Raw genomic sequence first — 25,107 nt, 5'->3', positions numbered from 1 at the left:
TTCTACTGCCAGTGCTTTTTATCTTGCCTGTTCCTGAAATTTTAGACAGGAGTTAGTATAGTTCTTAATTTTCCTAGGTTTTATGCACTGTTAAGTAAGTGTTTACCTGTGAAGGGATCCACTTGATTCTGGGGAATGCCAAGCATTTTTGTGCCTCTCTTGTAGACAGAGGGTTTCATTTCAGATGTGATAGGAAGCTTTTTTGTGCCATGGAAGAAAACATGCTACAGGGCACTAGAACTGTGGAGTGGTGCTTTTGAACCATAGTGCTGATGATAGAAATCAAAACTGAGAAGTAGGTCAGGTAAAATTAAAAATACCCATCTGCTATTCTGGGAAACTTTAAAATTGTTAAGGAATTTTTGAAAAGAAAAGAAAAACCAACCTGAAACTATTTACCATCTGAGTTATGGTTCTTCTGGATTACACTAAGCAAACAGTGAATCTCTCCCAACATCTACCAAGAAAGGAACAAGGATCAGACTGATTCTTCTCCAGTGGGTTCCTGCAGTCACAGCTTAAAGTGAAGGCTGCTTCCAGATTATACAGTCTAATAACTATAGACTTGACCCTGTTTTTTCCTCCTCTTTTTTATGGCAGGAGGCTGCTAGTTTGTGTAGGCTTTCAGTGGTTGTATCTCTGTCATTTGATGTGACTTTGCAAAGCAGAAGAGTTAGCTGATCAGTGAGAATGAAAAGTGTTAGTCTTTGAGCTGAGAAAAATGGAGTAATTTCGTGTTTTAGTACAACTTGGTAAAACAGTGTTTCCAAAACTTGAGTCTGAAAAAATGTCATTAATTTGCTTATTAACATCTGGTAAATACTAAGGTCTGTTTCAGTGACTGTTTCTGCATTTTGGTTATGATGGAAAAAATCAGAACTGAATCTGGGTTTGTATAAAGCAAAGGAGAAGCATGTACTTTCCACTGGCACAACTAGTCTAGACTTGTGTAACTGAAACTATCATTTGAATGTGAATGCATGCTGGTTTCATGATGAGAGCGACACGTTTTCCAGCTGCAGTGCAATCTCCTGAAGCTGTGGTGTCCTCCATGCAGAACCCATCCTTTTGTAATGGATTGGGTTCCTCTTGGTGGTGATCCCAGCTGGGTTCAGGCTGAGAGCCTGCTGCTGCTGTGTCCTGCAAAGACATCTGCCCGCCCGGCGTGTCCCTGCCCGGCGTGTCCCCGCTCAGTGTGTCCCTGCCGTGTGTCCCCGCTCGGCGTGTGTCCCTGCAGTGGCCCCAGTGCCTTTGGGCTGGGGTTAATTGGGATCCTCCGGTGGCTGCTGTCACTGTGGGGAGCTGTGACCCAGCACGGGGGGCCCTGTGAGGACATGGGGTGCTCAGAGCAAGGGTGGGCTCTGCACCTCTGCTCCTGTCTGTGCTACGCAGCTGAGGGAATCAGCAGGAAAATGCTGCTGTGTCTCTTCACATGTTCCTTGCCTTTTGCCACCTGACGTGAATGTAAAATGGAAGTGGCTTCTGCATCTCACCTGTGTGTTGCCATTTCTTTTGTACAGAGAAGTGTTTTTAAAGCTGAGCATGTTCCTACTTGATAGCAACAGCCTCTGGATGAAATCCTGGAAACATATGAAAGAGAGACCTGATGTTGCTGTTCAATTCTAGCAGTAGTCTTGCCCAAAATTGCCCGTTTGTCCCATCTCTCTGTTCTCAACCCCGAAGTACCATTGCATTGTACACTCTTGCCTTTTATGCAGAAACAAACACCTCCAGATAACTTGTAAAATGCAAGTCAAATGGAAGGTTGCATGTTTTTAGAATATCCTCCAGCCAGTGTGCATAGCAGTATGCATACAGCACTTCTTGCTCTTATTTTGCCACGTGGCAGTGACATGTGTTACCTGCCCTGACCTTGCTGGTATTTGCCACATTCATTTTATAGAAAGCATTTAAAAACAGGGAAAAAGAAGTTAACAACTTTCTAAAGGGTATGTAGATCTCCTAAAGTTTATTCAATAAAAAGATGTCAGTGCTTTTGTTTGTTTCTTATAAAGCTGATTGCATCTGTTTGGTTTACTTGTATAGTCTCATAACTATCTTAATTTGTGAATTGTAAACTGTTCTGCAGAGTCATGAGACTTTTTCTTGGCTCTTGTGCTGGAGTAGTGCAGCTGAGACCTAGAAAGCCAAAACCATTTGTGTGATGGCTGAATGTAAGGATGACTCAGCTGAAATTTCTGATGAGTGAAGCAGTCAGTAAACTCAATAAGCATGTGGCTGGCCACAGCATCTCACAGCCACTGCCTTGTCATGAATACCTTGTGACCCCTCCACAGGCACAGTCAAACATAACTGGGCATTCTTGTGTTCTACCAGTGTTAATGCCCTGGAATTGGCTCAGAGATTTTTCTAAAAATGAAAAATTAAAAATGATACAAAGTAAGCAGAATGTTTAGAACACAGTGGAATTAGAGGAGAAAAATAACACAGAATGTCCTGTGTATGCTGTCTGTTGTATCAGGTCCTACATTCTGATAGAAATTGAGGGAAATGGGGAAGGAAAATGTATCTTCCATCCCTCTTTAGATCAATGTTCTCTTTGTAATTGTGTTTGAAGCTGTTTATTCAGTGGAACGTGGGGACAAACAAGGATCAAAGTGTGGTGATTCTGGGCAGTGGGATCTGCTTTCAGCTTTGATGTTGGAATAGAGGGGACAGGCACTACAGCTCCTTTTGGGTCTGTTTCCTCATCTATAAAATGTGGATAATGGCACCTGTTTTAGTACCAGCTCAGGCTTTTATAAAGGAGTAGGATTGCTGACATTATGGCCCAGTAGTGGTACTGGTGTTTTGTGTGTAGTGTAAGCTGTGCAACTGCCTGAAAAAATGCTTTGCCACTGGAAAGTTAACACTGTAGTCAACAAGCCTTTGGGCATGGGACTGCTGCTCCTGGCTCAGTGACTTTTAAACAGAAGCCTGGGAGCAATGCTTTGGCTGTTGAATACTGCAGTCCATCTACAGCTGCAATGTTGTGTATTGCATTATTCTGTCGGAGAGTCAAAAATCTACAGCACTTGAGAGAAAGTGTTGCATGTGGTAAGTTTTCAGCAAGGTCAATGACTTAAAGGTAAAACTTGCTGCAAGAGATTTTCCTAACTCAGAACAATCATAAATATGGTATGAAAGCTCATGTTACTACTAAATAATCTGTCATTGTGAATAGTCCTTGTGCCAGTAATTAAAATGGTCATGGTTTTATTATTGCTAGCATCAGTTTTGGCTTGGCTGTATGGTGATTTACCTTGGGCTTGAAAATTATGTTGAGAGAAGTAAGAAAACATTGAATTATGTCAATTTCCATCCTCTTCTTGTTGAGTAGGAAACGTATTGCCAGGGTGAGCCTTTTACTTGAGTCTATGCCTTGTTGTTGTGGATTTTTTATTCTGAGTCCCTGTTTCTGATTGTCAGATACTGAAGTTCAGTGTTGGCTTTTTCTGTAACTTAGCCTGTTTTCTTGCCCCAGGATTGGAATCTGACATGGCACACAGAAGATCCAGACTTCACCCTGTGCTTTCAGAACACAGTCCTGGTGTGGATCCCTTGCATTTACCTGTGGCTCTGCTTCCCAGTGTACTCCCTGTACCTTCGCTGGCATGACAGGGGCTACATCCAGGTGTCCAACCTGAACAAAGCCAAAACGGTGAGTGCCTCTGAAACCACAGCCCAGCAGCCTGCTCTGCAAAGGGCAGGCTCTCTTCAGCTCTGTTCTAGCATCAGTCTTGACCTGTGTGCATACTTCAGGGGTAACTCATTTGTTCTGCTTGTGTTTGATTTCCCAGCCTTTCCTGTTTCCTTTGCCCTTTTATCAGACTTTCTGAAATTTACCCTGGCATAGCAACAAACATGCAAATCCTTTTAAAGAGCAGTTGGAGAAGACTATTTTAAGGCAACTCAATCTCAAGGCCCTTATTTCTATCATAGAAAGAATTTATTATCCTGTCAGCTTCTTAAGTTACACACCATACATTTCTAGAGCTGCTGCAGGTGTTCCATTCCACTTCTATTGTGAAATAGGTACTTAAAGTTTTTGGTTTTTTCTTCCCTGTAGAATAAGTGCAAAGTTTTAAGAAGGGCTGTAATAACATGGTATATTGCAATCTGTTACTCAGGAGACCAGCTTTCTGCTTCATAATGACTGAATTACATGGAATTAAAAACCAGTAAACTTTTTTCTTCTAGTAGAAATTCAATAATTAAAGCCAAATTGCTTTTCTTTTGTGCATGTGGTAGAATTGCCCAATTGATATGATCTGATTATGACTCCTGCTAACACATAACATCTAGTGCTTATCTGTATATTGTGCTGCATTATCTTTGTGAATTGATGTATTAAAGACATTTTTTTTATTGCAGGCTTTGGGCTTAATACTGTGGATAGTCTGCTGGGCAGACCTTTTCTACTCTTTCTGGGAAAGAAGTCAAAATATTTTTCGAGCTCCATTTTTTCTCGTTAGCCCTACAGTATTGGGTATAACAATGGTAAGTTCTCCTGCACAGCCACTGTCCATGCAAAGCTGTAAGCAATAACACCATCTCTGTGTTATTCACAGTGCTGGAACTCTTTGAGCTGCAGCCTTTACATACAGACTTACTCTGTAGTTGAGATGTGAAATACTGACTCTGAAATACCTGCTTTCTTTTAATAAAAAAAGAGAAAAATCAGACTCTCACCTGTCTGTGCTCAGTGTGTTGCACATCAGCACACAAGGCAGTTTCAGTTGTCTTATTTTGGTAGGCCTGAGCTAGCATCCATTTTATAGTTTGGCTCAGGCATTGAGTAGAGGAATCAGCTCAAGAGAGCTGATTCAACCTAGATAATACAAACCCCTGAACCTGGGGGAGATTGTGGAAGTATCTCATTACAAACTGCCATATAACATTCTTGAGTGTGTGTTGTCTTTGTTACTCTTGAGGGCACAGTGGAAAGCCTTGAAAGCCACAAGTCACACAGGTGTCCCCAGCTGCCTCCTTTGACCTGGATGTGCTGGGGTTTTCTGCTTTCACACCAATATCTCTGCCTTTCAAGGCAGATGCCTTGCTCTTCATTTGCTGTCTGTTGCCTTAGGTTTATTACAGAGTCGGAATGATTAAACATGATCCTCAAGGGGACACCACAACCCCAAGAACAACAACAAATAAAAACCCCAAACAGCCCTCAAACATACTGACAAATGCAAGAGCTGTTAAGTAGTTTGTGGTCATTTAATAATACAACTGTCAAGCTTTTGTCAGGCTGATGGAAAATGCTTGTTGCAGTAGATAAGTGAGATGTAGAGCTTCCTAAAGGACTCTGAAAACACACAAAATACAGAAATAGACTAATACTTGGTTGGTGTTGTGTGGTGTTATGGCTTGCATGGAAAGAAATCTGTTTATTTTAAAAGAGCTAGTCAGGAAATGCCATAATTTCATCTTGATTTGTGATACAGAACCAGAAGAGTAAAGTAGTAAAGATTGGCAGCTTTTGACAGAACTTTCATGTATGGGATTGTCTATTTCTATTTAATGCATATTCCTTTTTCTTTTTTTGTCTACTCCTTATCTTTACTGATACAGAGAATTTCCTATTTAAATGTATTTTTGAATTACACTTAAAATTTCAGGGGTTTAGAAGGTCTGGGAGATACTGGGTTAGAAATGTTAAATCAGCAGACTTTAGCACAGTACCTTTTACATGTGCATAACATATTGTAAAACTTAATTTGTTAATATATTTTCATTTTATTTATCTACAGTTGCTGGCCACATTTTTAATACAATATGAAAGAATAAAAGGAGTCCAGTCTTCTGGTGTAATGACAATTTTCTGGTTCATCTCATTGTTATGTGCCACAATGATTTTTATATCCAAAATAAAACATGCCTTAAATTTGGTAAGTGACTTTTAGCCTCATTCAGTTGAAAATGATCCCCAATGCTGCAGTGATAGAATAGTTGCTTGGCAATTACACCAGTCAAATCAGTTAATGATTCATGTGGTGTACCTGCCTTCCTTGGGTTGTAACAGCAAGGGAAGCAGGAATTAATGTCTTCTGTTTTGAAATGCTGATGAAATTCAGAGTGATTTTAACTGCAGCAGCAGTTGCCAAGAGAATTGGGCTGGCTGTTGGGGAAAGCGGATGTGTCTGCTCAAGTGCTCTCAAATTCTCTGTAATCTTTGCTATCAAGCTGCTCTGGCTGGGTGTTTGTCACCTTCCTGTTGACTCTGCAGTGGATTTCCTGAAACACTGTTCAGCGCTGCTGTGGTCTCACCTGCTTGGACAAAATCAAAGTGAAATATTTTTATGACAGTTTGCCCCTGTAGTAAGACCACCTCAAGTATCAGACTAATTGTGGAGCTGCCTGAAAATGGCATTTTTATTTCTTGAAACCTTTAAGCTGCATTGGCAATTTTGAGAACTTTCACCCAGCTTGTCTTCAGCTGTTGGGAATGGGATTTTACTGGGGGTGTGTCCCCATCTATATCTGTGCTTTGATTTCTGTGGCTTATGTGTTATGCATCAGTCCCAGTCTTAAAAACTGAAAGAACCTCTGAATTCTGCACTCAGTGGAACAAAGTCTAATGCAAATTCTGCTCTCTATAATTTTTTAATTCTGCAAATTAAAAAATTTGCTTTTAATACTTCTTGCTACCCAGTGCATAAATGAGTTGCCCCTGTAAGGAATACACTGACTTCAAACTGGGGCTGTGTTGGCACAAACCATGTGTTAAAGAGAACTTTTTATGTAAGAAATTCATGCTTGTATTTTAATGGTAATGTCTGAATAAAAATAAATGTGTCTTTCACATCCTCTCCCCTCTCATTACCTTCCCTTTACCAAAATAGATATTGACTTTCATTTGCATGGGGTGAGTAGTGTAGCACTTAGTTTGCAGAACTTACAGTAAAGAGCTGTTTTCTGTTTATCATAACATGTTATTTAAAATAAATTCCTCAAGCCTTCTAACTGGAATATGTCCTTTCTTTGCAGGGTGCTGATGAGTATGCATTTCGTTATGCCACCTTCTGTATCTACTTTGTCCTGGTATTAGTAGAGCTCATCCTGTGTTGTTTTCCAGAGCAACCACCTTTGTTTTCTGAAACAGTAAATGATCCTGTGAGTGAGTCTGTACAGAGTGCCAAGTATCATATGTGCAATATTCTGTGTAATGAGCTACAGGGCCATAGTCTCCAAGATGATAAATAGTTAAAATTCTGGTTTTTATTTGGTGATGCAAAAGAAGCCCATAACATGCAAAACTGGGGTAAGGGAGGGGCTGTGTGTAAGAAAAAGCACAAAAATACAGTTGCCCTCGTTGCTGAATAGCATTCCTGAAGGGTAAGTTCTATGTATTTATATTCAGTGGTGCTACTGGCAGTCAGTGGAAAATAGTGATTTGAAATGTTGTGCTCCTGGTTATCTGATATGTTCAGCAGGCAGTAGCATGTGGATTCACTTTCATTTGAACACAGGGAAGAATTTAGACCTGGAAAGATTTTCAGCTTGGGCAGATGTGTTTGATTTCTGTTTTTATCACTCTTGTGTCAAGTGAAGATTTAACCAGCTCAGACACAAGAGCAGCTAATGCTAGAGGGTGGTTTGGATGTCGATATTTAATTTTACCTAGACATGATCTGTTTGGCTTGTGTTCCTAATTATATGTACCAGCTTAATGGCATGGAATTTCAGTTTTATAGAAGGTCTGATTCTGGTGTGATGGCAGTTCAGTGACACTGACTGATGAAGGAAGGTGTGAAATGTCTGAGGGGCAAATAAATACTGCCTTTGTAACTTTGGAAAGGGTCCATGGGCACTTCCTGAGTGCCACAGTTTCCTTCCCCAGGTGTCCTGGGGTGCTCTGCCTGGCCATGGCAGGCTGTGTGTGTGTGTGCCTGGGAGGGGGAACAGATTGCTGAGTCTTTGGATCCTCTTCATCTTTTGGTTCTTTTCATCTCGTTCAGGGGTTAAATATACGTGACAGGATACTGTGGGTGTAAGGAAACCTTTTCTTTGATCATGGTTGGAATAATTACAAGGTGCTTTGAGACCACAGTAATTTGTTTTTCTGTCCTGAGTATTTCTAGGAATTTAGAATGCCTTCAGGAAACAGGGCAGACTTCAGATTTTAACCTTTCATTTTGTTGGGAAAAAGAGCAAAGAAGTCATGTTAGTCAGCCTTAAATTCTGCTTTATGCCCTTTTACCAAATATTTCCAAACCAGAAATTCCTCCAGCTGTTTGTTGTGTTGTTGATGTGGAGCACTGCTGTTCCTGTGTCCCTGCTGGAGCCTGCTGACAGCCCTGAGGTTGGGCTTGTGTTTGCTCTCAGCAGCAGGAATGGCAAGTTTTAGTAATGTGAAAAAAATACTGTAAACAACAGGAATTTCAAAAACATCTTTTCTGCTTTGCTTATTTCTTTTGGCCCTACAGTCATTTTGAATGTGGATTGATTTCTTTTTCTCTCCTTTAGAATCCGTGTCCAGAGTTCAGTGCTTCTTTCCTCTCCAGAATCACATTCTGGTGGATCACTGGGTAAGATCAAGCTGTTGCATAAATCACCAGTTCAAGACAGATGGCACTTTGGGATCCTGCTTTCAGAGATAAATTAGCAATAATCATGCAACAATAATTATGGTTGGTTGTTTTGTAGATAGCTTAATTTTTTAAAAAGCTTGATTAATATTTTTTTAACTTCCTTTGTAGGGTCTTTGTAATTTTAAATCTTGCCAGTCTGTATTTAATATGTTTGAAGGAATATCATAAAAAAAACTTCTTTGGGAAATATAAGAAAGGAGAAATTGTCAGCTGTATTTAGAAACTAAGACATTGGAAAATATTACATCTTTTGGTCCAGTAGGCTCTTTTTTTTCCCATTAACTTAATTTTACTTATGCTGTATGATTTGTGAGTTAAATCACAGAAGCATGTAAAATAATATTGGTGTATAGTTGTGGCTGGTACTTGGCCAGAGTTCCAACAGAGAACTAGATGAAAGGAGTTGCTTTGTGAAATTAAAGGCTAATACAGATTTTGAAACTTGCTAGGCATGGGAATATTAATTGCTTGGCTGATTTTCAGATGAGATCACTTCATCCTTTCTTTTATTTTCCCTGGAATTTGAATTCAGTGGCATATCCTGGCTCCTTAGCTGTTTTGGTGTCTAGTTCTCCCAGTAAAGACAGGAGGATGTATGTTTTAGCATCTGGACCTGCAGGCACTAATGCTTGCTTGCATCTTTGTGGAGAGCTGGCTCTGTTCTAGGGCTGGATGCAGCTGCATCTATATATCTGTCTCTATATATCCACAAATACTTCTGGTGCTCTTAAATTTATATTGCTGATTCCTTCTAATGCAGGTTGATGATTCAGGGTTATCGGAACCCTTTGGAAGCCAAGGATTTGTGGTCATTAAATAAAGAGGACAAATCAGAGGAAATAGTGCCAGGTTTGGCTAGAAATTGGGCAAAAGAGTGGTCAAAGACCAAGAGGTAAGTTCAGTTATCCTGGCTTTCAGTTCTGCCAACACACAGAGGTTTAAGAGCTCAAGTGACTCAGCCTCTGCTTGGAGGTGTTTGTTGTTTGTTACCAAACCTGCTTTTGTAAGGCTGCCCCTGTTTGTCCTTGGGTGCTCAGAGAGCTGGAACCAAGTGGGGCATTTATTTCTTCTTTATGAAGAGCTGCATCGACTTTCGCTTCATCTTGCATGATCCAAAACTTATTACTGTGACTTTTGATGTGTGGTTTTCCCCTGGGCAGGGAGTGTTTGCACACAAACTTCTGCTGTGTAATTTAGGAGCTTGGGCTCCCTCTGTAGTTGGCAAAGTCTCAGGAGGGTAGTTCAGGGTGTCAAAGTGAGCAGCTTATTCCCTTCTTTTGACTATATAGGGAGTCTGAGCATCTAAGCCAGATGACTAAAATTAGAAAGCCTGCATGCCTGTGGTCCCCATCCTACTTTCATCATCCTTGGCTGCAGCAAATAGGAGCACCTTTTCATTGAAGGGAATTGGTGTGCTTGCTCACACAGTGTGTTTTACATCCAGCTTGTCCTCAGAAGTTCAGAGCATGCAGTTCAGCATAAGCCAGATGTAAGAAAAGAATGTGTTCAGTCCATTGGGGATGTCTTGGCATTAACCTGGCTTCAGTCTGTTAACTCTGGTGGTACAGTGAGGCATTGGTTTTGATGAAAGTTCACCATACTGGGTCCTGGGATAATAATGTCCTCTGCTCTTTAAGCTTATGAGTTACAGCTCTATTCCTCATTCCCCAGGGCAGACTTAAGGGAGAGATTTCCAGGAATGTTCCCTATCCAAGCAAAGAAAGCCATTTCTGAGCAGCCAGTTCATTTAGTTGTTGTATGATTAAATACATTTGACAGTAAAACTCAGTTAAACTGTTAAGAATCACAATGAGCAGCTCATTTACATCTCATTTGTACAGGGAACATTTTTCCAGTTGGCTTTATGCTTGAATAAAGGCTACATTCTCCACCTGATCTTTTTTCAGGCAACCACCAAACATGTTATATGTGCCCAAAAAGCAGCAAAAATCAGGGGACTCAAATGGTGATGTGACAGAAGAGGTTGAAGCTTTGATTATAAAACCATCTCAGAAGAGCCCTGAAGCATCTTTATTCAAGGTGTTATATAAAACCTTTGGACCATATTTTCTCATGAGCTTCCTTTTTAAAGCTGCACACGATCTCTTGATGTTTGCAGGCCCGGAAATTCTGAAGTAAGATCTATATACTTTATTATTGTATTAAAAGTATGTGAACAGGATTTAAAACATGCTGGTATTTCACTCCCCAAGCTGCTTTGCCTTCAGCTGATACAGTGAGGAAGAGATGTCATAAAAGGGAGCAAACATGATTTCAGTCCATTGGTTTTCAGATTACAACATCATGCAATAAATGTTTAACTTCTTTTCCTCTTCAGCACCAGGAAGGCAGGGCAGGAACATAACCATGAGAGTTTGCTCAGTGCTAACCTGTAATTGTTCTGTGCCTACACATCAGAGTTTGTGATGCCACAGAGAGCTGAGGAGCTGGGAGGGTTCTATTGCTTTGAGCTGAGAAGTAAAGGAGCTGCAGGTGGTTGCATTTCAGCTGCAGGGGCTGTGAGGCTTCTCAGTGTAGCCCCAAGAGAATGCTGTACATGTGGGCTATGTGATACTTCATGTTTCAGGCTGGTACCTTGAGGAGGGAGTGATGTATGCTCATACCAAGTGATCTCCAGTTTCTAAAAAGTTTGCTGAAGTGTTTTATCCAAGTTTGGTACTTCAGGTGCTTGCATGACCTGTGCAATGTTTGGGATAACCCAAGCCTGCAACCATGACATTTGGTTTTGTTTTCCATCTATCAAGAGAACTCATTTCTCTCTCCACAGATTGCTGCTCAACTTTGTGAATAACAAAGCTGCCCCAAACTGGCAGGGCTACTTTTATACAGTACTGCTGTTTGTCTGTGCCTGTCTTCAGACACTGATCCTTCACCAGTATTTTCATATTTGCTTTGTAACTGGAATGAGGCTCAAAACAGCCATTGTTGGTGTAATTTATAGAAAGGTAGGTGTTTCTTTAAATATGTAACTATACTGTGACTGCAAATATGCAGTATCTGTGACTGTGAGAATGCATCATTCAAGTCTGAGGAATAAGGTAGGAGACTCTGGTATGCTGATTCCTAACTCTTAAGAGAAATAAGAGCATGTCTAATTTATAAATAACAGCTTTAAGCCAGGGCAGTTTTCTAATTTGCTACTTAACATGCTTCTTCTCACTGCCAAGTAAGAAAACTTTCCTCATTTAGACTTGGGGTGTGCAGTGCTTCAGTTGGTGCAGAAATTAAGGATGCATGTACATTTACAGCTTCCTTTGGGATTTCCCAGCAGTGCTATCTTAGAATAAGCTGGAACATTTTAGAAAGCTGTGAACTGATAGCTCTGTGTGAGGAAAATGTGTCACAAGAAGTGAAGGTTCCACTTAGACTAAAACAAAAACAAGTAACAAACCAAGTTAACAATACCTCCAAGCAATAAAACCACCATCCCATACCCCAAATTTTGCTTATTAACTTTAATTCTATATTAGCTTAAACCCAGCTGATTGATTCAAACTGTACAACTTGCACTTTGCAGGATGTACAGGGTAAACAGAATATGAAGGACAGTGATTACCTGTGATTTAAAAGATGCAGTTGTGTAAAGCACTTGACTTCTGTGGAGAAAATACAAGTGACTAAGTCTGTCCTCATGTTGTTTTAATTGCTTTTTGGTTTTTTACCTGCATGTAGGCACTTGTTATCACAAATTCTGCTAGGAAGACTTCTACTGTGGGTGAGATTGTGAATCTGATGTCTGTGGATGCTCAGAGATTCATGGACTTGGCTACCTACATAAACATGATTTGGTCTGCCCCTCTGCAGGTGATACTGGCCCTGTACCTGCTGTGGAGGGTGAGCACTGTGTGTTGTTTCTTGTTTTGGCTTTGGCAGGGTGCTGCTTCCCTGATTCTGTGCCTACACACACCTGTTGTTCAGCACTGAGGAGAAAGTGCTGTTTATTAAAAACCATTCAGAGCTGCTTTTGTCGCTGCTGGCAGGGGGTTCTGAATTTGCACATCTGAGCTCATATGGGGAGGATGCAGTGGGGAACTGTTACCTTTTGAGGGACTGCAGCACCTCGAGGATCTCATGTGTCCCTTGATTTAAACAAAAGTGCTCTTGGTGCTCTAGGTGCTCAGAGTAACTTATGAGATGTTGCTGTTTCTGGTTCACACAGCCCTGGGCTGACTCCTCTTCAGAAGAGCAGATAAATCAGCAAAAAGTGCAAAGTGTTAAAACATATTTGTGTGAATTAAAAAAAAAATAGTTTGAATAAATGCTTACAGTGATGTACTTTCCAGAATTTAGGTCCTTCAGTGCTGGCAGGTGTGGCTGTCATGATCCTTCTGGTTCCAATAAATGCTGTGATGGCAATGAAGACAAAAACCTATCAGGTTAGCATCTCTATATAGTACTTTTAAGAAACATCTATTCTTTGACTTGTTCCTGGAGGGTTTTCCTTTTTTTTTTTCCCATTCTTCTAACTATCCCTTTAAAAAAAGGGAAGGGAAAGAAAGGTCAGAGGTGTTGTGTATTCAGAATAAACAAACTTATGTATTTTTCAGCCTTACAGCTTATCTGTATGTAATGGTCTAAAAACCTGCAGTAGTGAAGACCAAGGCAGCACTTCAGACAGCTTCATGAGATGTCCAGTGATTGAATTATTAGGAATTAGTTGAGTTTTTAACTTGCCTAAAAACTAAAGTGCAAAAGTAAACTACAGTCTGCCTAATGAAACTAATGTCCATGGATGAAATACTCATGTTTTCAGGATGTGTGGCTTGTTCCATTTTTTGTTTGTTTCCTGGAGAGATGAAGAGGAAAAAGCCATTGATAGTGCTGAAAATAAAGCAAAATTAAGTTTGGTCTAAGTTAGAAGCAAGCTGCACATCTTACACTAGTTTAGTTTTTAACTGCTATGTTGTACCTGAGTCCCAGGGCTCCCTGTTGCAGGGTTAATCACATTTAAACCAGTGCCACACTTGTTTTGATCTTGCTTTGGATTTGTAGTTACATGAAGCATTCTTTTAATTGGTTTAAAACATCTTGTTAATTCTGCATATTTGTTTGTTCAGATAGTATCTCAGACTTCCTGCTTGGGAAGCTAGTAAGCTTTTGATGATAATGAGGTAAATTTGCCATTGCAAAATAGAAAGCTCAGAACTTTGAGGTTCTGCCAAGTATTGTGCTCTGTTAATTATTTTTTGCAATGTTGTTTTTAGGTGGCTCAAATGAAGAGCAAAGACAACAGAATTAAGCTGATGAATGAAATTCTCAATGGGATTAAAGTTCTGAAACTTTATGCTTGGGAATTAGCCTTTAGAGAGAAGGTATTAGAGATCAGACAGAAAGAACTCAAAGTCCTAAAAAAATCTGCTTACCTTGCTGCAATGGCAACCTTCACTTGGGTTTGTGCTCCGTTTTTGGTAAGTGAAACAAATCTGGAAGTCTTCTCTCCTTTTTGGGATTGTGCTTTCCAAGGCAGCACTTGAGGGCTACTTTTGGTTTTGTGTTTTAATGAGTTGAGCCAAAATGCCCTCCAGAATGGTGGGTCCTTGAACACTTAGGGGTCCACTTCTCTGTGGAAAGGCACTGCTGTTTTCTTTCAAACTCAGTAACCGCCAGCTTGGATGTATTCTAGAAGTTAATGCAAGTATTGAAAAATAAAAAACCCCTCTGCATCCCCTCCTATTTTTAGAAGTAGAGTACTTGAGGAATCTCAGATGAAATGCATGGTCAGATTTAGGAGAATAAAAAAATCCCTTATTTCAGTGTGTTTCTGAGCAGCAGCAGGACCTTCCATAAGAGCTCCTGACTGAATGGGGTGTTGGGCTCCAGGAGTGCCTCTGGCTGGGATTCTCCCAGCATCTGTGTAAGAACCACGTGCAAAAGGCAAAACCATTGTGTGGCCTGAGATGGCTTCAAATTCTTACTTAAAAAAAAATAAAAATCCATGATATGCCAAACATCCCTCCTGTGTTTGTGGTTAGCTTACATTTCAACTAATACAAGGGAGAGAAGAGTGAGATCACATCAAAATTGCTTCAGGCCCTATTAGAATGAGGGGCCATTGCTCTTGTCTGCAGAAACAATTAAAAGCCATGACTACATTAGGATAAAATATGTGCTGTTCCAGTTGAAGGTGTTTAAGTGTACTTTCCAGTCTCAGATTCCTTCCCTGCAAACATTTTTAGTGTTTACATTATGCTCGGGGCATGATGAAAGGCAGAGAAGCATCAGCCGCATTCTTAAGTGAATGCTTTTCTAAAAGAAGTCTGGGATTATCTGAATATAAATACATTATTAAATGAAATTTCTAAATAAAACCCTGCAGGTGGACTCCCCAGTGCTGTTGTGTGGAGCCTGGGAGGGCAGACTGGTGTGATGTCCCAGCACACACGGGGGTGTGTGGCACTGGCTCCACGGGGGCACAACCTGAGGGCAAGGCTGCTCTTCAGCATCTTGTTGCTTGGATTTCTGGGGTTTTTTTTTTGTATGTTGTGATTAAAAAATTATTGCCTGTTTGGAAGCACTTTTGACCTTGAAAACTTTTATTTCCTCTACTCCCTCCCATTTCCAAGGCCAGGGTTTTTAGAGCCATTGTTTAGTAACAGTCAGGACCCGCTGGCTTTGCAGTGCTGCCCTGTGTGCTGCTGAGGGTGAATTTCAGACTGATTGCTGCTAACACAAGAGTGCAGACATGCTGCTTGGGAGGTTATTCTTTGGACCCTGTCTTGTTTTTGATCTCCATGGGAGGGCTTTCTCCCTGCGACAGGGTTGTCCAAACTAAGGGCTGTACAAACAAGCTACTGTACAAGGCACAGCTGAGTCAGCTGCTGCACCCAGAACAATACATGTCTTCACAGCAGTCAGATTTGTTAACAGAAACACTGATGTCTTCAGTGGATGCTGTGCTTAGATGAGACTTAGATGGGGAGCTCATTATTTCAAGTCTTTCAGGAGGGAGGGTGCCAGAAGTTTATCTACTTTGATTTCTTGTTTTAATTGGCAGTCTGTGGGAGAAAAGCAGAGCTGGATCTTGTGATATACTGAGGTGTGAGGGTATTATCATGGAAGATAACACTATGAAGGGAGTAGTTGTGAAAGCAAACATGAGGTTTTACTTAGTTTGCTTTATTTTACTGTAATATATTCAATACATTTAAAAAAATGAGTGTATGGATTTTTTGAGTTATTTTTATAGCTTATGATTCATGATAACAGTGGTTCAGTGTAATTTCCTTGTTCAGTAAGAAATTGAAACAGTTCACAACAGAAAAGGCTTCATCTTTGTAATGCAATAACATTTCAAGTTTCTTGTCCATGATAAAGTGGGCTCTATTTGGAAATCTAGGGTTGTGGTAGTCTCTACAAACTATAAACCAGGTTAGTATTAGGGTGCTTCTAACTTTGCTGTCAATATATGTTACTGATCCAATATCTGATACTTTGAGGAGTGTCTTAAAACTGAAAGAGATCAGGAAAAAAGATAATTTCTCTACTTCCCTTCTCCTGCTGTGTGACCTCAAATAGCCTGGGATCTTTGTGGTTTCACTTCTGCTATGTGAGGAAAGTGAACACTTGCCTCTTTTTAAAGAGGAGCCATCAGCTTCTTTTTAGAACAGCAGATTTTAATCATGTGTTTGTTTTGCAAAAAGTGTTGTCAGGAACAAAAAGTTATCAGAACATTGCTCTTCCTTTGATTTATAGTCTGATTGCAGTTGTCACACTGTGCTCCTGACCTGGTGGCTTTAAGAATGACCCTCACTGTAGCCTTTGCCCTTGATTTCAGGTGGCCCTGTCCACGTTTGCTGTGTATGTCACCATAGACAAGAACAACATCTTGGATGCTCAGAAGGCCTTTGTTTCTCTGGCATTATTCAACATCCTCAGGTTCCCACTGAACATGCTCCCTATGGTCATCAGCAACATAGTAGAAGTAAGATTTCAGTCATTAACAGGTGCTTTGTGTGCAGGAGGAGGCCCTGGGTGGAAAGATTGCATCCCCCTGCTTGGAGAATGACCAGAGGGGAGATGTGGCCACCTCTGGAAGGGACCTTGCAGTTCCTGTGTGTTAAGTGCTGTGCTGGTGAAATAATCCCAGTTGTGGTGGAAAGGTGTTCCTTCCATCACCCCCATTTCTTGTGGGGTGGGAAGTGAAAGTTTGGCTATCCAAGCAGCTGTGCAGTGGATTTAAGGAGGGATTGGGAGTGCATAATAATGATATAATGTGTATGTGGCACAAAATAGTGAGCACATAAAGGTAATGAGCAGAGTATGAAGAGTTTTGCATCCTTTTCCACGCAGGCCAGTGTCTCCCTGAAGCGCCTCAGGGTGTTCCTGTCCCATGAGGAGCTGGATCCAGACAGCATAGTCAGGGGTCCCATCAAAGAGGGTGAGTTTCTTTGCCTCTTGTAAATCAGTGTGTGCAGGTTTTGGGTGGTTTCTTTTGCTTGCTAAAACAAATTTACTGCATTTTTGGTGGGTTTTGCTGATAAATTTGAGACAGAAAACAGAGAAGAGAATTTGTAAAATGGAAATTATGTACAGGTTCTTCTTCCTTCTCAGATAGTTTCTTTCCTCTCCACAACTGATCTGGCAGTGCTGGAGATGCAGCTGAATTAGTTGGTATCTCTGGGTAGCTGATGTTCATGTACCTCCTGATTCCTGTAAGGGTAACCTTGGATTCTCTGCTGTCTTGCCAAATTCAGTAAAAGCAGAACACAAGTTTTTGGCAAGCAGTGAGTTGTTGTTCTTCTGAAAAGGGAACTTTATACCTCTGCCCATGTGTGTGTGATTGACTTTGGATTGTGAGCACACAGTGTAGCTGCTTGCATTGGTACTTTTGTAAGTATGAGTTTTCTCTTTGCAGCTGAAGGATGCATTGTTGTGAAGAATGCAACGTTTAGCTGGGCCAAAACTGATCCTCCTTTGCTGAACAGGTAAAGATTGGTGCTCTTTATTCCATTCCATAATCTTGTTGCACCATAAATGATCTATATTTGAATTATAAAGTACATATGGAGAAGAGTTTGTTGCCATGAAGAAAGAGAATAAATAACAACAGTTCTATATATATATATTTAAATTAGAGCTTTATGAACTGGAGGGATTTTCAGTTTATTGCATTTATGGAATGCATAGAGGGAGGTAGCAGGAGAGGTGGGGATCAGGGAAGAGAGAGCTGCAGGAGATTTCAGCTGTGGCCGAGTGCTGCAGATGGGCTGAGCTCCATCTAGAGGGTGCAGCCAGCTCAGCCCCTCTCAGCCAGCTCTGCTCCCTCCTGTTTGAGTGTCCTCGGGCTCCATTTCACTGCTGATTCTCGCTGCACTCTGCTGTCCTGATCCCAGGCTGCAGAAAGCAAACAGTGATGCAGCCACAGGCTGTGTCTGCCCTGTGCCCTGCTCCCTTCCTTAACTTTGGCTGCTTTTACTTAGGCCTTAAATGGCAAATTCTTTGGGACAAAAATTTGCTGTATTTACATTTGTGTTCATAGAACACTTGAGAGAAATCCTGGTGAGATTGGGTCACAGTGCTTTATTTCTTTCTATTTCCTTCCCCTCTAGACTAATTACATATTAAGATTATGTTCTGTATTCTAAGTTTGAGGAGAGCTAGGTGCTTTCTGAGTGAGAGGTTTGGGTTTTCAAGCAGTTCCAGTTTCAGTGCTGAGTCAGTGTTTGCAGAGCACCTGGCACCTGATGGTTTGTGCTTTAGATGGGCAGTTCAATTGACTGTTTAACTACTGGGGTGTGCCAGCAAGCAAGGCTGAACTGTGTGCACTTTATTTCAGCATTAATTTCACTGTTCCTGAAGGCTCCTTGGTGGCTGTTGTTGGTCAAGTTGGCTGTGGAAAGTCCTCACTGCTGTCTGCATTGCTGGGGGAGATGGACAAAAAGGAAGGCTACGTGGTTGTCAAGGTGTGACACATCTGCAGAGTTGTTCAGCTGTTTGTGGCTATTGCCAGTGGGATTCTAGATTTCCAAGTGGTGTGAAGAGGGAAGAGACAGCCTTTCAAATGAATGCACTTTTTAGCCTGCTTTCCTGGCATGTACATGTACCATGTATATGCCTTAGCCTGCACTCTGTGTCATTGCTTGTTAAGCCTTCACCCAAGAGCATCCAAATCTCTTGGTGTCAGATTTAGCCAAATAAAACAGTGGAGCACTCAAAGATGAGTGTTCTGGTGAGTCCTGTTAGTAGCTGGGTATGAAATGGGGAGACCCTGTTACATATTCTCTGAGGAAGAGCAGTGTTGGGTTCTGCCTTCTCAGACATCAGAGAATTACAAGGAGAGGCTGCACCCAGACACCTGAATGTGAGAAAAGCTGTGTTGCAGTTTGTTCTTTCTTAGACATCAGAGCTGCACAGAGCTAACAGAGAAAAAATGACCTGGAAATAAAATTACTTAAGAGCAAAACAAATCTGTTGTATTTAAAAGTCTGTAGGTTTGGCCACCTTCAGAATTGTTGTGGAAAAATAAACTAGTTGAGATCTGAGTCACTAATTATGAGTGTAGAAAGAGAAGACAGAGCTGATACTCAAAGCAAAATACTCTGCATTATCTCAGTCTCCTCCTCTGAAGTGACTTTTATATGAGAAGCACTTCCTCTGCTTTCTACAGAAATCTCTTGGCAGGGGTGCATTTGTTAAACACTTGCATTCCAGATTAAACTCTTTTGTGCAGAACATAATTTATAATTATATGAAAGAAGTAATGACTTTTGACATGCAGTGATTGTGCAAACGTCCTCTAAACAAATGTTTCCTCCAGGTTTATGTTAATCGTATTTTGTTTGAAGCCCTTTATTTTCCACCAGTGCACTTTGTTACATTCACTTGTAGAGAGGATTATAAAAATAACATTTTGGAGGAGGCTGGAGCCCAAGAAAGGCTTTGTTTGGAAATGACCGTGGGCAGGTTGTGAGGTGATTAGCACTGCCTGCCCCACAAAGCCCTGCTGTGCCTTGACTCTCTGTGCAGACTCTTAGTCTAAAGTACTGAACTTTATTTTTCTTGCAGGGCTCTGTAGCCTACGTTCCTCAGCAAGCCTGGGTCCAAAATGCAACTCTGGAAGATAACATTATCTTCGGGAGGGAGCTGAGTGAGAGCAGGTACAAGCGTGTGGTTGAGGCCTGTGCCCTGCTGCCTGATATAGAGATTCTTCCTTCAGGAGACAAAACAGAAATTGGAGAAAAGGTATTTCAGTGCCCACTCCACCATAACAGTGCTATTGCTTGTAGTTAAGGCTGTGTGACTCTTATTTTACTTTATCTCGAAGTTGTATTGAATTTTAAAACTTTCAGAGCAGGAATCCTCTAGAATAAGAGGCAGATTTGAACAGTGTGTTTTCCTTCTCCTTAAGCCTGAAAGGGGAGGAAACCTGTGCTCAGTTACAAATATAAAACCATCTTGTAGTGACAGTTTGTAATTGTTTCTAAGTTGCCACGTTCTATTCTATATAGAACAGAAAAATATACAGAAACAAGAAGAGAAAAATCTTCTGAACACTTCAGTTTTGTTCAAAACAAGCAAACAGGTCTTCAACCCAGCCCTTCCAAAAAATCCGAATCACAATGTACAAAAACAGCCATCAGCCCAAATCTGGCCCTTGGTTACCAAAGCAAGCCTGGTGTGGGCTTTGGGAGCATCCATGGATGGTGCAGAGCTGTGGAGCAGGAGCTGCTGTCCCTGTGCCAGGGGCTGTGGCTGCTGGGGCTCCCTGAGCTGCTGCTCTCCTGCCTGTGCTCCCAGCTGGGCACAGAGCTGACAGCCCCACGTGCAGCAAAGCTGCAGCTTTATCTTGGTGGTAGCAGGCCAGTCTCAGTGTGCAGTGGGAGCAGAGTTTGTTTGTTACATCAGAGGCAGCACTGCAGAAATGCTGCTGAGAAGAAAAGCAGCCTCTGAATGTACAGAGCTAGGCAGGCCAGTGAGGGTTAATTGCTTTTCAGGACTAGCAAACATTATTTTTTGGTTTGGCTAGCCCTTCCCTGACAGTGAGAACAGAAGAGATGTGCTTCTCTGCAAGAGGATTGTGACTGATTGCTTATGCTATTGTGGTAGTGAAATTATTTGTGGAGATCTGTTTCATGCAATGTTGAATTTCCTCTGATTTAAATAAACCACCTGTGACTTGTGTCTTTCATTAACTGTAGCAAGACATGTTCTTTCATCTGTAAATAAAGGCTCCTGTTTCCTTGTTTCCTCAGGGGGTGAATTTGTCTGGAGGACAGAAGCAGCGAGTCAGCCTTGCTCGGGCAGTTTACTGCAATGCAGATGTCTATTTACTTGATGATCCTTTATCAGCTGTTGATGCTCATGTTGGGAAACATATTTTTGAAAAAGTTATTGGACCAAAAGGAATCCTGAAAAATAAAGTATGTTATAACGTCTCTAGAGAATGCTTTTTCTTGGCTGAGTTCAAATGATTCCAAGTTTGTCAAGTTGCATATTTAGATTTCAGCTTCTAACAGCTGAAAAATGAAAGGATCCTTCTGCAATTTTTAGAGGACTGTTATAAAACACTGACATTTTTGTAGTGAAAGGTACTTTGGTTTCTGTAATTCAAAAATATTTGATGGAAAAAATCAAGATAATGTTCTCTTAAAATCCTGCATGCCTGTGCCTCATTACTGTTCTATTATACACAGAATTCAAGCAGTAAAGAGCTGGAGTCCAACCACGGCATTCACTAATTTGAGATTACAGAAACCCTTTATTTTTCTTTTGCCCTTTAGACCCGGGTTTTGGTAACCCATGCAATCAACTACCTGCCTCAGATGGATACAATTCTGGTAATGACTGATGGAGAAATCTCTGAGATGGGCTCTTACCAGGAGCTGCTGGAGCAAGATGGGGCTTTTGCAGAGTTTCTTCGTACATATGCTAATGCTGAACAAACCATGGAGAACAGTGGTAAGCTCACTAATAATCTCTCTTGCTGTCTGTCATGTTAATAAGGGAGTCCTGGTACTGATAGGAAAGTTAAATTACTGTTTCTTGTGATTGCCTGTATAGGTAGAGGTGCTTATTTCTTGAGGGTGTTGAAGGTTATGAGGTTAAACACACATTCTTTCTTAAAATCAGGAAAATGTGTAACAGATCTGTAGTAAAATTTCCTCTCAGTGCAAAATTCAGATGGTAGTGAGGCTGCATAAAGGCCAGCTGGGGTTTATACACCCTTCCTCTCTGATAACTTGTGTCTTCTTTATGCAACTGATTCCTTTGGGGATGGGGAGGAGGAGGAAGCAGCTGAGTGATTTGGCTGCTGTCCTTGACTCCTGCTTCTGCTTTACAGAACAGCTGTAGAGCTGCCCTGGTACAGGAATACACTTCAGATTTATTTTTCTTTTATCTACAGACAGTTACAGTATTGGATTTTAATAGGGGAGCTGAGTCTTTTTCTCCAGCCTGTTTTCTTCATGGCTGGCCTGTGCTGATTTCCTGACACTGAGATGTGCCAGGGGTGCCTGCACTCTGCTGGCTGGGGTGAAGTGGTGACACGAGTTGGGGAGCAGGTGAACTTCTGGTGTTTTCTGTAGGTGCTTCTGTAGCTACTTGGGGCACAGTCAGACTTGTTGCAGTCTTCAGCCTATGTGAAATTCATAGGCAAATTAACTTTCTCTGTGCTTCCCTAGGCAGTTAACAAGTTAACTTTAATGTGAAGATTTGCCTCATTTAATAGCCTTGTTCTTTTAGTCTTTGTCTCCTCCCATTTTCAAATGTGGAAAAGTAGGTTTTGAAATCTTTTTCATTAAACTAAATTACTTCATTTTTCCATTTAATTACTGAACCTTCTTTTGGAAAGTGAGCCAGTGCTTTAACTTTTGCCATGGTTCTCTGCAGTTTTCTCATAAGAGGCACTTCTAACTTCAGTGCCACCCTGGTGATCTGGAGGGGATTATCACAGGCTTGGCCTATTTGCAGTGAAATTTGTTCATCAGTTCTAGTCAAGTGATCTTCTGCCAGTGGTAAATAGTGAAAAGTAGAGGCATTGTTTGTCTGATTCATAGGGATAACATTCATGTTTACTGGATGTGTAAGAGGTCACTGCTGTTGGGAGTCCCAGGCTCTCGGAGGAGCCCAGCAGTGTGGGATGGAGCCAGGCTGAGCTGCCTGGAGGGTACCTGCACTCCCACTCTCCAGGGAGGCTCCCTGGTGTCTGCAGCTCTGTGCTGGCAGCCTGGGAGCACAGTGGGTTGGTGCTTTCTGGCTGGAACACATCTGCTGCTCCAGGGCTGGGAAAGCCTCTCCTCCCAGCCAGCCCCTGAGTTTGGCTGCAGCTCTGGTCCCTCCCAGCCTCCCTCTCCCTTTGGGCTTCCTGAGGGGTCCCCCTGCCTGTGTGCTGCCCTGTCATCCTCAGCTTCATGGGGTTTCTCCTCTGTGTGTGAAAACTCTGCTTGTGGCTTGGGATTAAAAGTAGGTCCATTTCAGCAAATTTGGTTCTGCCTTGGGTTCTGTGGTTTAGGTTATTCTACTTGGATGTGAGGTTGTAAAGATTGAAAATGGTAGAGTGTGTTCTGGAAAAAAAGTGAATTATATGTGCTTTTAGAGTCAGATCCTTCGTTAGAAGGAACGATCCAACCTCTGGAAACAGGTAACTGTTTGCCATGTGGGCTTTCTACTAGTGCTTGCCTTGGAGTAACATGAGTAGCTGCAGTTTATTTACAAGAGACTGAGTCATTATTAGAAGAATTTTATCAGTGCATAGGAGGTATCTGCATGGTTTGCCTGTCCTTGGTTGTGTGAGCTGCAGCAGTTGCTGTGTGGCAGCTTTAGGTAACTCAGCAGCAGCAATTCTGTGTCTGAGGCTTCCATGAGGAAACTTTAAATAAACTTTATAGGTACACCCTGCACTTAGAAATGTCGTGAGTGGACCAAGAGAAGCATCAGTCAGGACTGAGCCCTGACCATTGTTCTCAAATGTGTATTCACTGCTCACAGCTGTTCCCTTTCATAATTTCTGGGTACTTTTTTTCAGCAGAACCCTCACTACTGGGCTTATACCTCAAGTGCATTTGTCAGATTTACTGTGGCAGTCTTGAGCATTTTTTTGTTCTCAGAGCTAAAGGCAGCTAAATAAGCAAGAAATCTTCATAGCCTACAACATGAAATCAAAGTTGAGCTTTTAGGGGGAGGATGGTTTATTTGTGGTTTTGTTTTCTTCAGCAATGTTCTGAAGCAGTATGTTGCTGGAATGCTTGCTGGTTTTCATATGGGAACCTTTCAAAACAAGTGCTGTCAAGAGCTTAAAATAACCAGCAGTACCATCTAGGTTTGATCTTATTCACATAAATAAGGACTAAATAATTTAACTTTTTCATGTTTTCTGGTTTTTGTCTTTTTAAGACCACACTGAACAATTTATTTTGGGCTTTTAGAGTAATGAACCAATAATCAGTTTCCAGACACAGAAAGGAAAGCAGTCTGTTTTATGCATATATTTTGCTTTTGTATAAAAACATGAAAATGTCAGACTCTAGATCTACACAAATTTTCCTGAATATCTTTTGAGTATATTCAGGTCGATACCTTTGCATAAACCATGCACAGATCCTTCAAAAACACAGAACTCTTTGTTGCAAATTCCAAATTAACTTCCATACATGAAAATGGAGTTTACTGACATTTACTGACAGCTAACTTTATAGGAATCTGACAATTGGTTTTTATAAGGAAAATTGACATCAGCTGAACCTAGTTTTACTCTTGGCACTTGACTACACTGAATTAAGTTGCTCAGAAAAGGTTACTGTTTCAAGCTGACAGGTTTTCTGGAGTGTTTTAGACACTTGTCTCGAGTGTGCTGCATCTTGGTACAAGCAGGATGTTGTGGGATAACAACTCATGGAAAGATCTGTTGCTCAAAGTCATCTGATTATTGCAGTGGCCTAAAACACCAGGATTTTGCACATTTCTTCTTGCTCAACTTTGCAGGAAGACTCAAAGTTACCAGCATATGTCTGCTGTTCTTACAGCTTCACTCCATCATTTATAGAATGTCTTCTCATTGCATTTTAAAATAAAAATAATTTATAACTAACTATGCAGAAGCTGTGGTTTGAAAAGGAGTGGCTGGAGTGTTGGTTTGTTTCCATGGAGTGGGTCACATGTGACTTGGTATTGCATGTTTGAACATAAAATATGTCCTCATAATTATGTTACATTATTACTGACCTACATTTGCTAGAAAAATAAATCTTCCCTGTCTTGGCAATTAACCCTGTTGGTAGTTGAACTAAACTGATTTGTTCACCTGGTCAATTTTCTGTTATTATCTGTAAATACTTGTGCTTCCTGCTTTGTTTGCACGTTAAGACTGCCACAGGCAGTTAGGATTGAAATGAAGTGGTTGTGTCTGTTTGCCTAACCATTTTCATCTTTACTTTTTCACCCTCTCAGATACAAACAGTCCATCTGCAAAGGAAGGCAAGCCTATAGAAAATGGAGGCCTTGTGAATGAAGCCCCTGGAAAGCTGATGCATAGGTGTGTGGATTTATTTTTTCT

General features: G+C 41.2%; 1 protein-coding gene across 1 annotated transcript in view; it reads left to right on the top strand.

The window, feature by feature from the left end:
* Positions 1 to 25,107, top strand: part of LOC118692504 (multidrug resistance-associated protein 1) — a 46,175-nt gene that overhangs the window by 7,599 nt on the left and 13,469 nt on the right. The window contains 19 exon segments of the mRNA XM_036392376.2: positions 3,485 to 3,661; positions 4,375 to 4,500; positions 5,757 to 5,894; positions 6,994 to 7,119; positions 8,473 to 8,534; positions 9,358 to 9,489; positions 10,505 to 10,732; positions 11,386 to 11,563; positions 12,291 to 12,452; positions 12,902 to 12,994; positions 13,823 to 14,026; positions 16,393 to 16,539; positions 16,908 to 16,995; positions 17,473 to 17,542; positions 18,394 to 18,520; positions 19,623 to 19,799; positions 20,810 to 20,977; positions 21,338 to 21,515; positions 25,002 to 25,086. Of these exon segments, the coding sequence (XP_036248269.2) occupies positions 3,485 to 3,661; positions 4,375 to 4,500; positions 5,757 to 5,894; positions 6,994 to 7,119; positions 8,473 to 8,534; positions 9,358 to 9,489; positions 10,505 to 10,732; positions 11,386 to 11,563; positions 12,291 to 12,452; positions 12,902 to 12,994; positions 13,823 to 14,026; positions 16,393 to 16,539; positions 16,908 to 16,995; positions 17,473 to 17,542; positions 18,394 to 18,520; positions 19,623 to 19,799; positions 20,810 to 20,977; positions 21,338 to 21,515; positions 25,002 to 25,086 (2,666 nt within the window).

The sequence above is a fragment of the Molothrus ater genome, chromosome 16 (genome assembly GCF_012460135.2).
Source record: "Molothrus ater isolate BHLD 08-10-18 breed brown headed cowbird chromosome 16, BPBGC_Mater_1.1, whole genome shotgun sequence".
NCBI classification, from domain to species: Eukaryota; Metazoa; Chordata; class Aves; order Passeriformes; family Icteridae; genus Molothrus; species Molothrus ater.
This window is presented reverse-complemented; position numbering and strand designations above follow the sequence as displayed.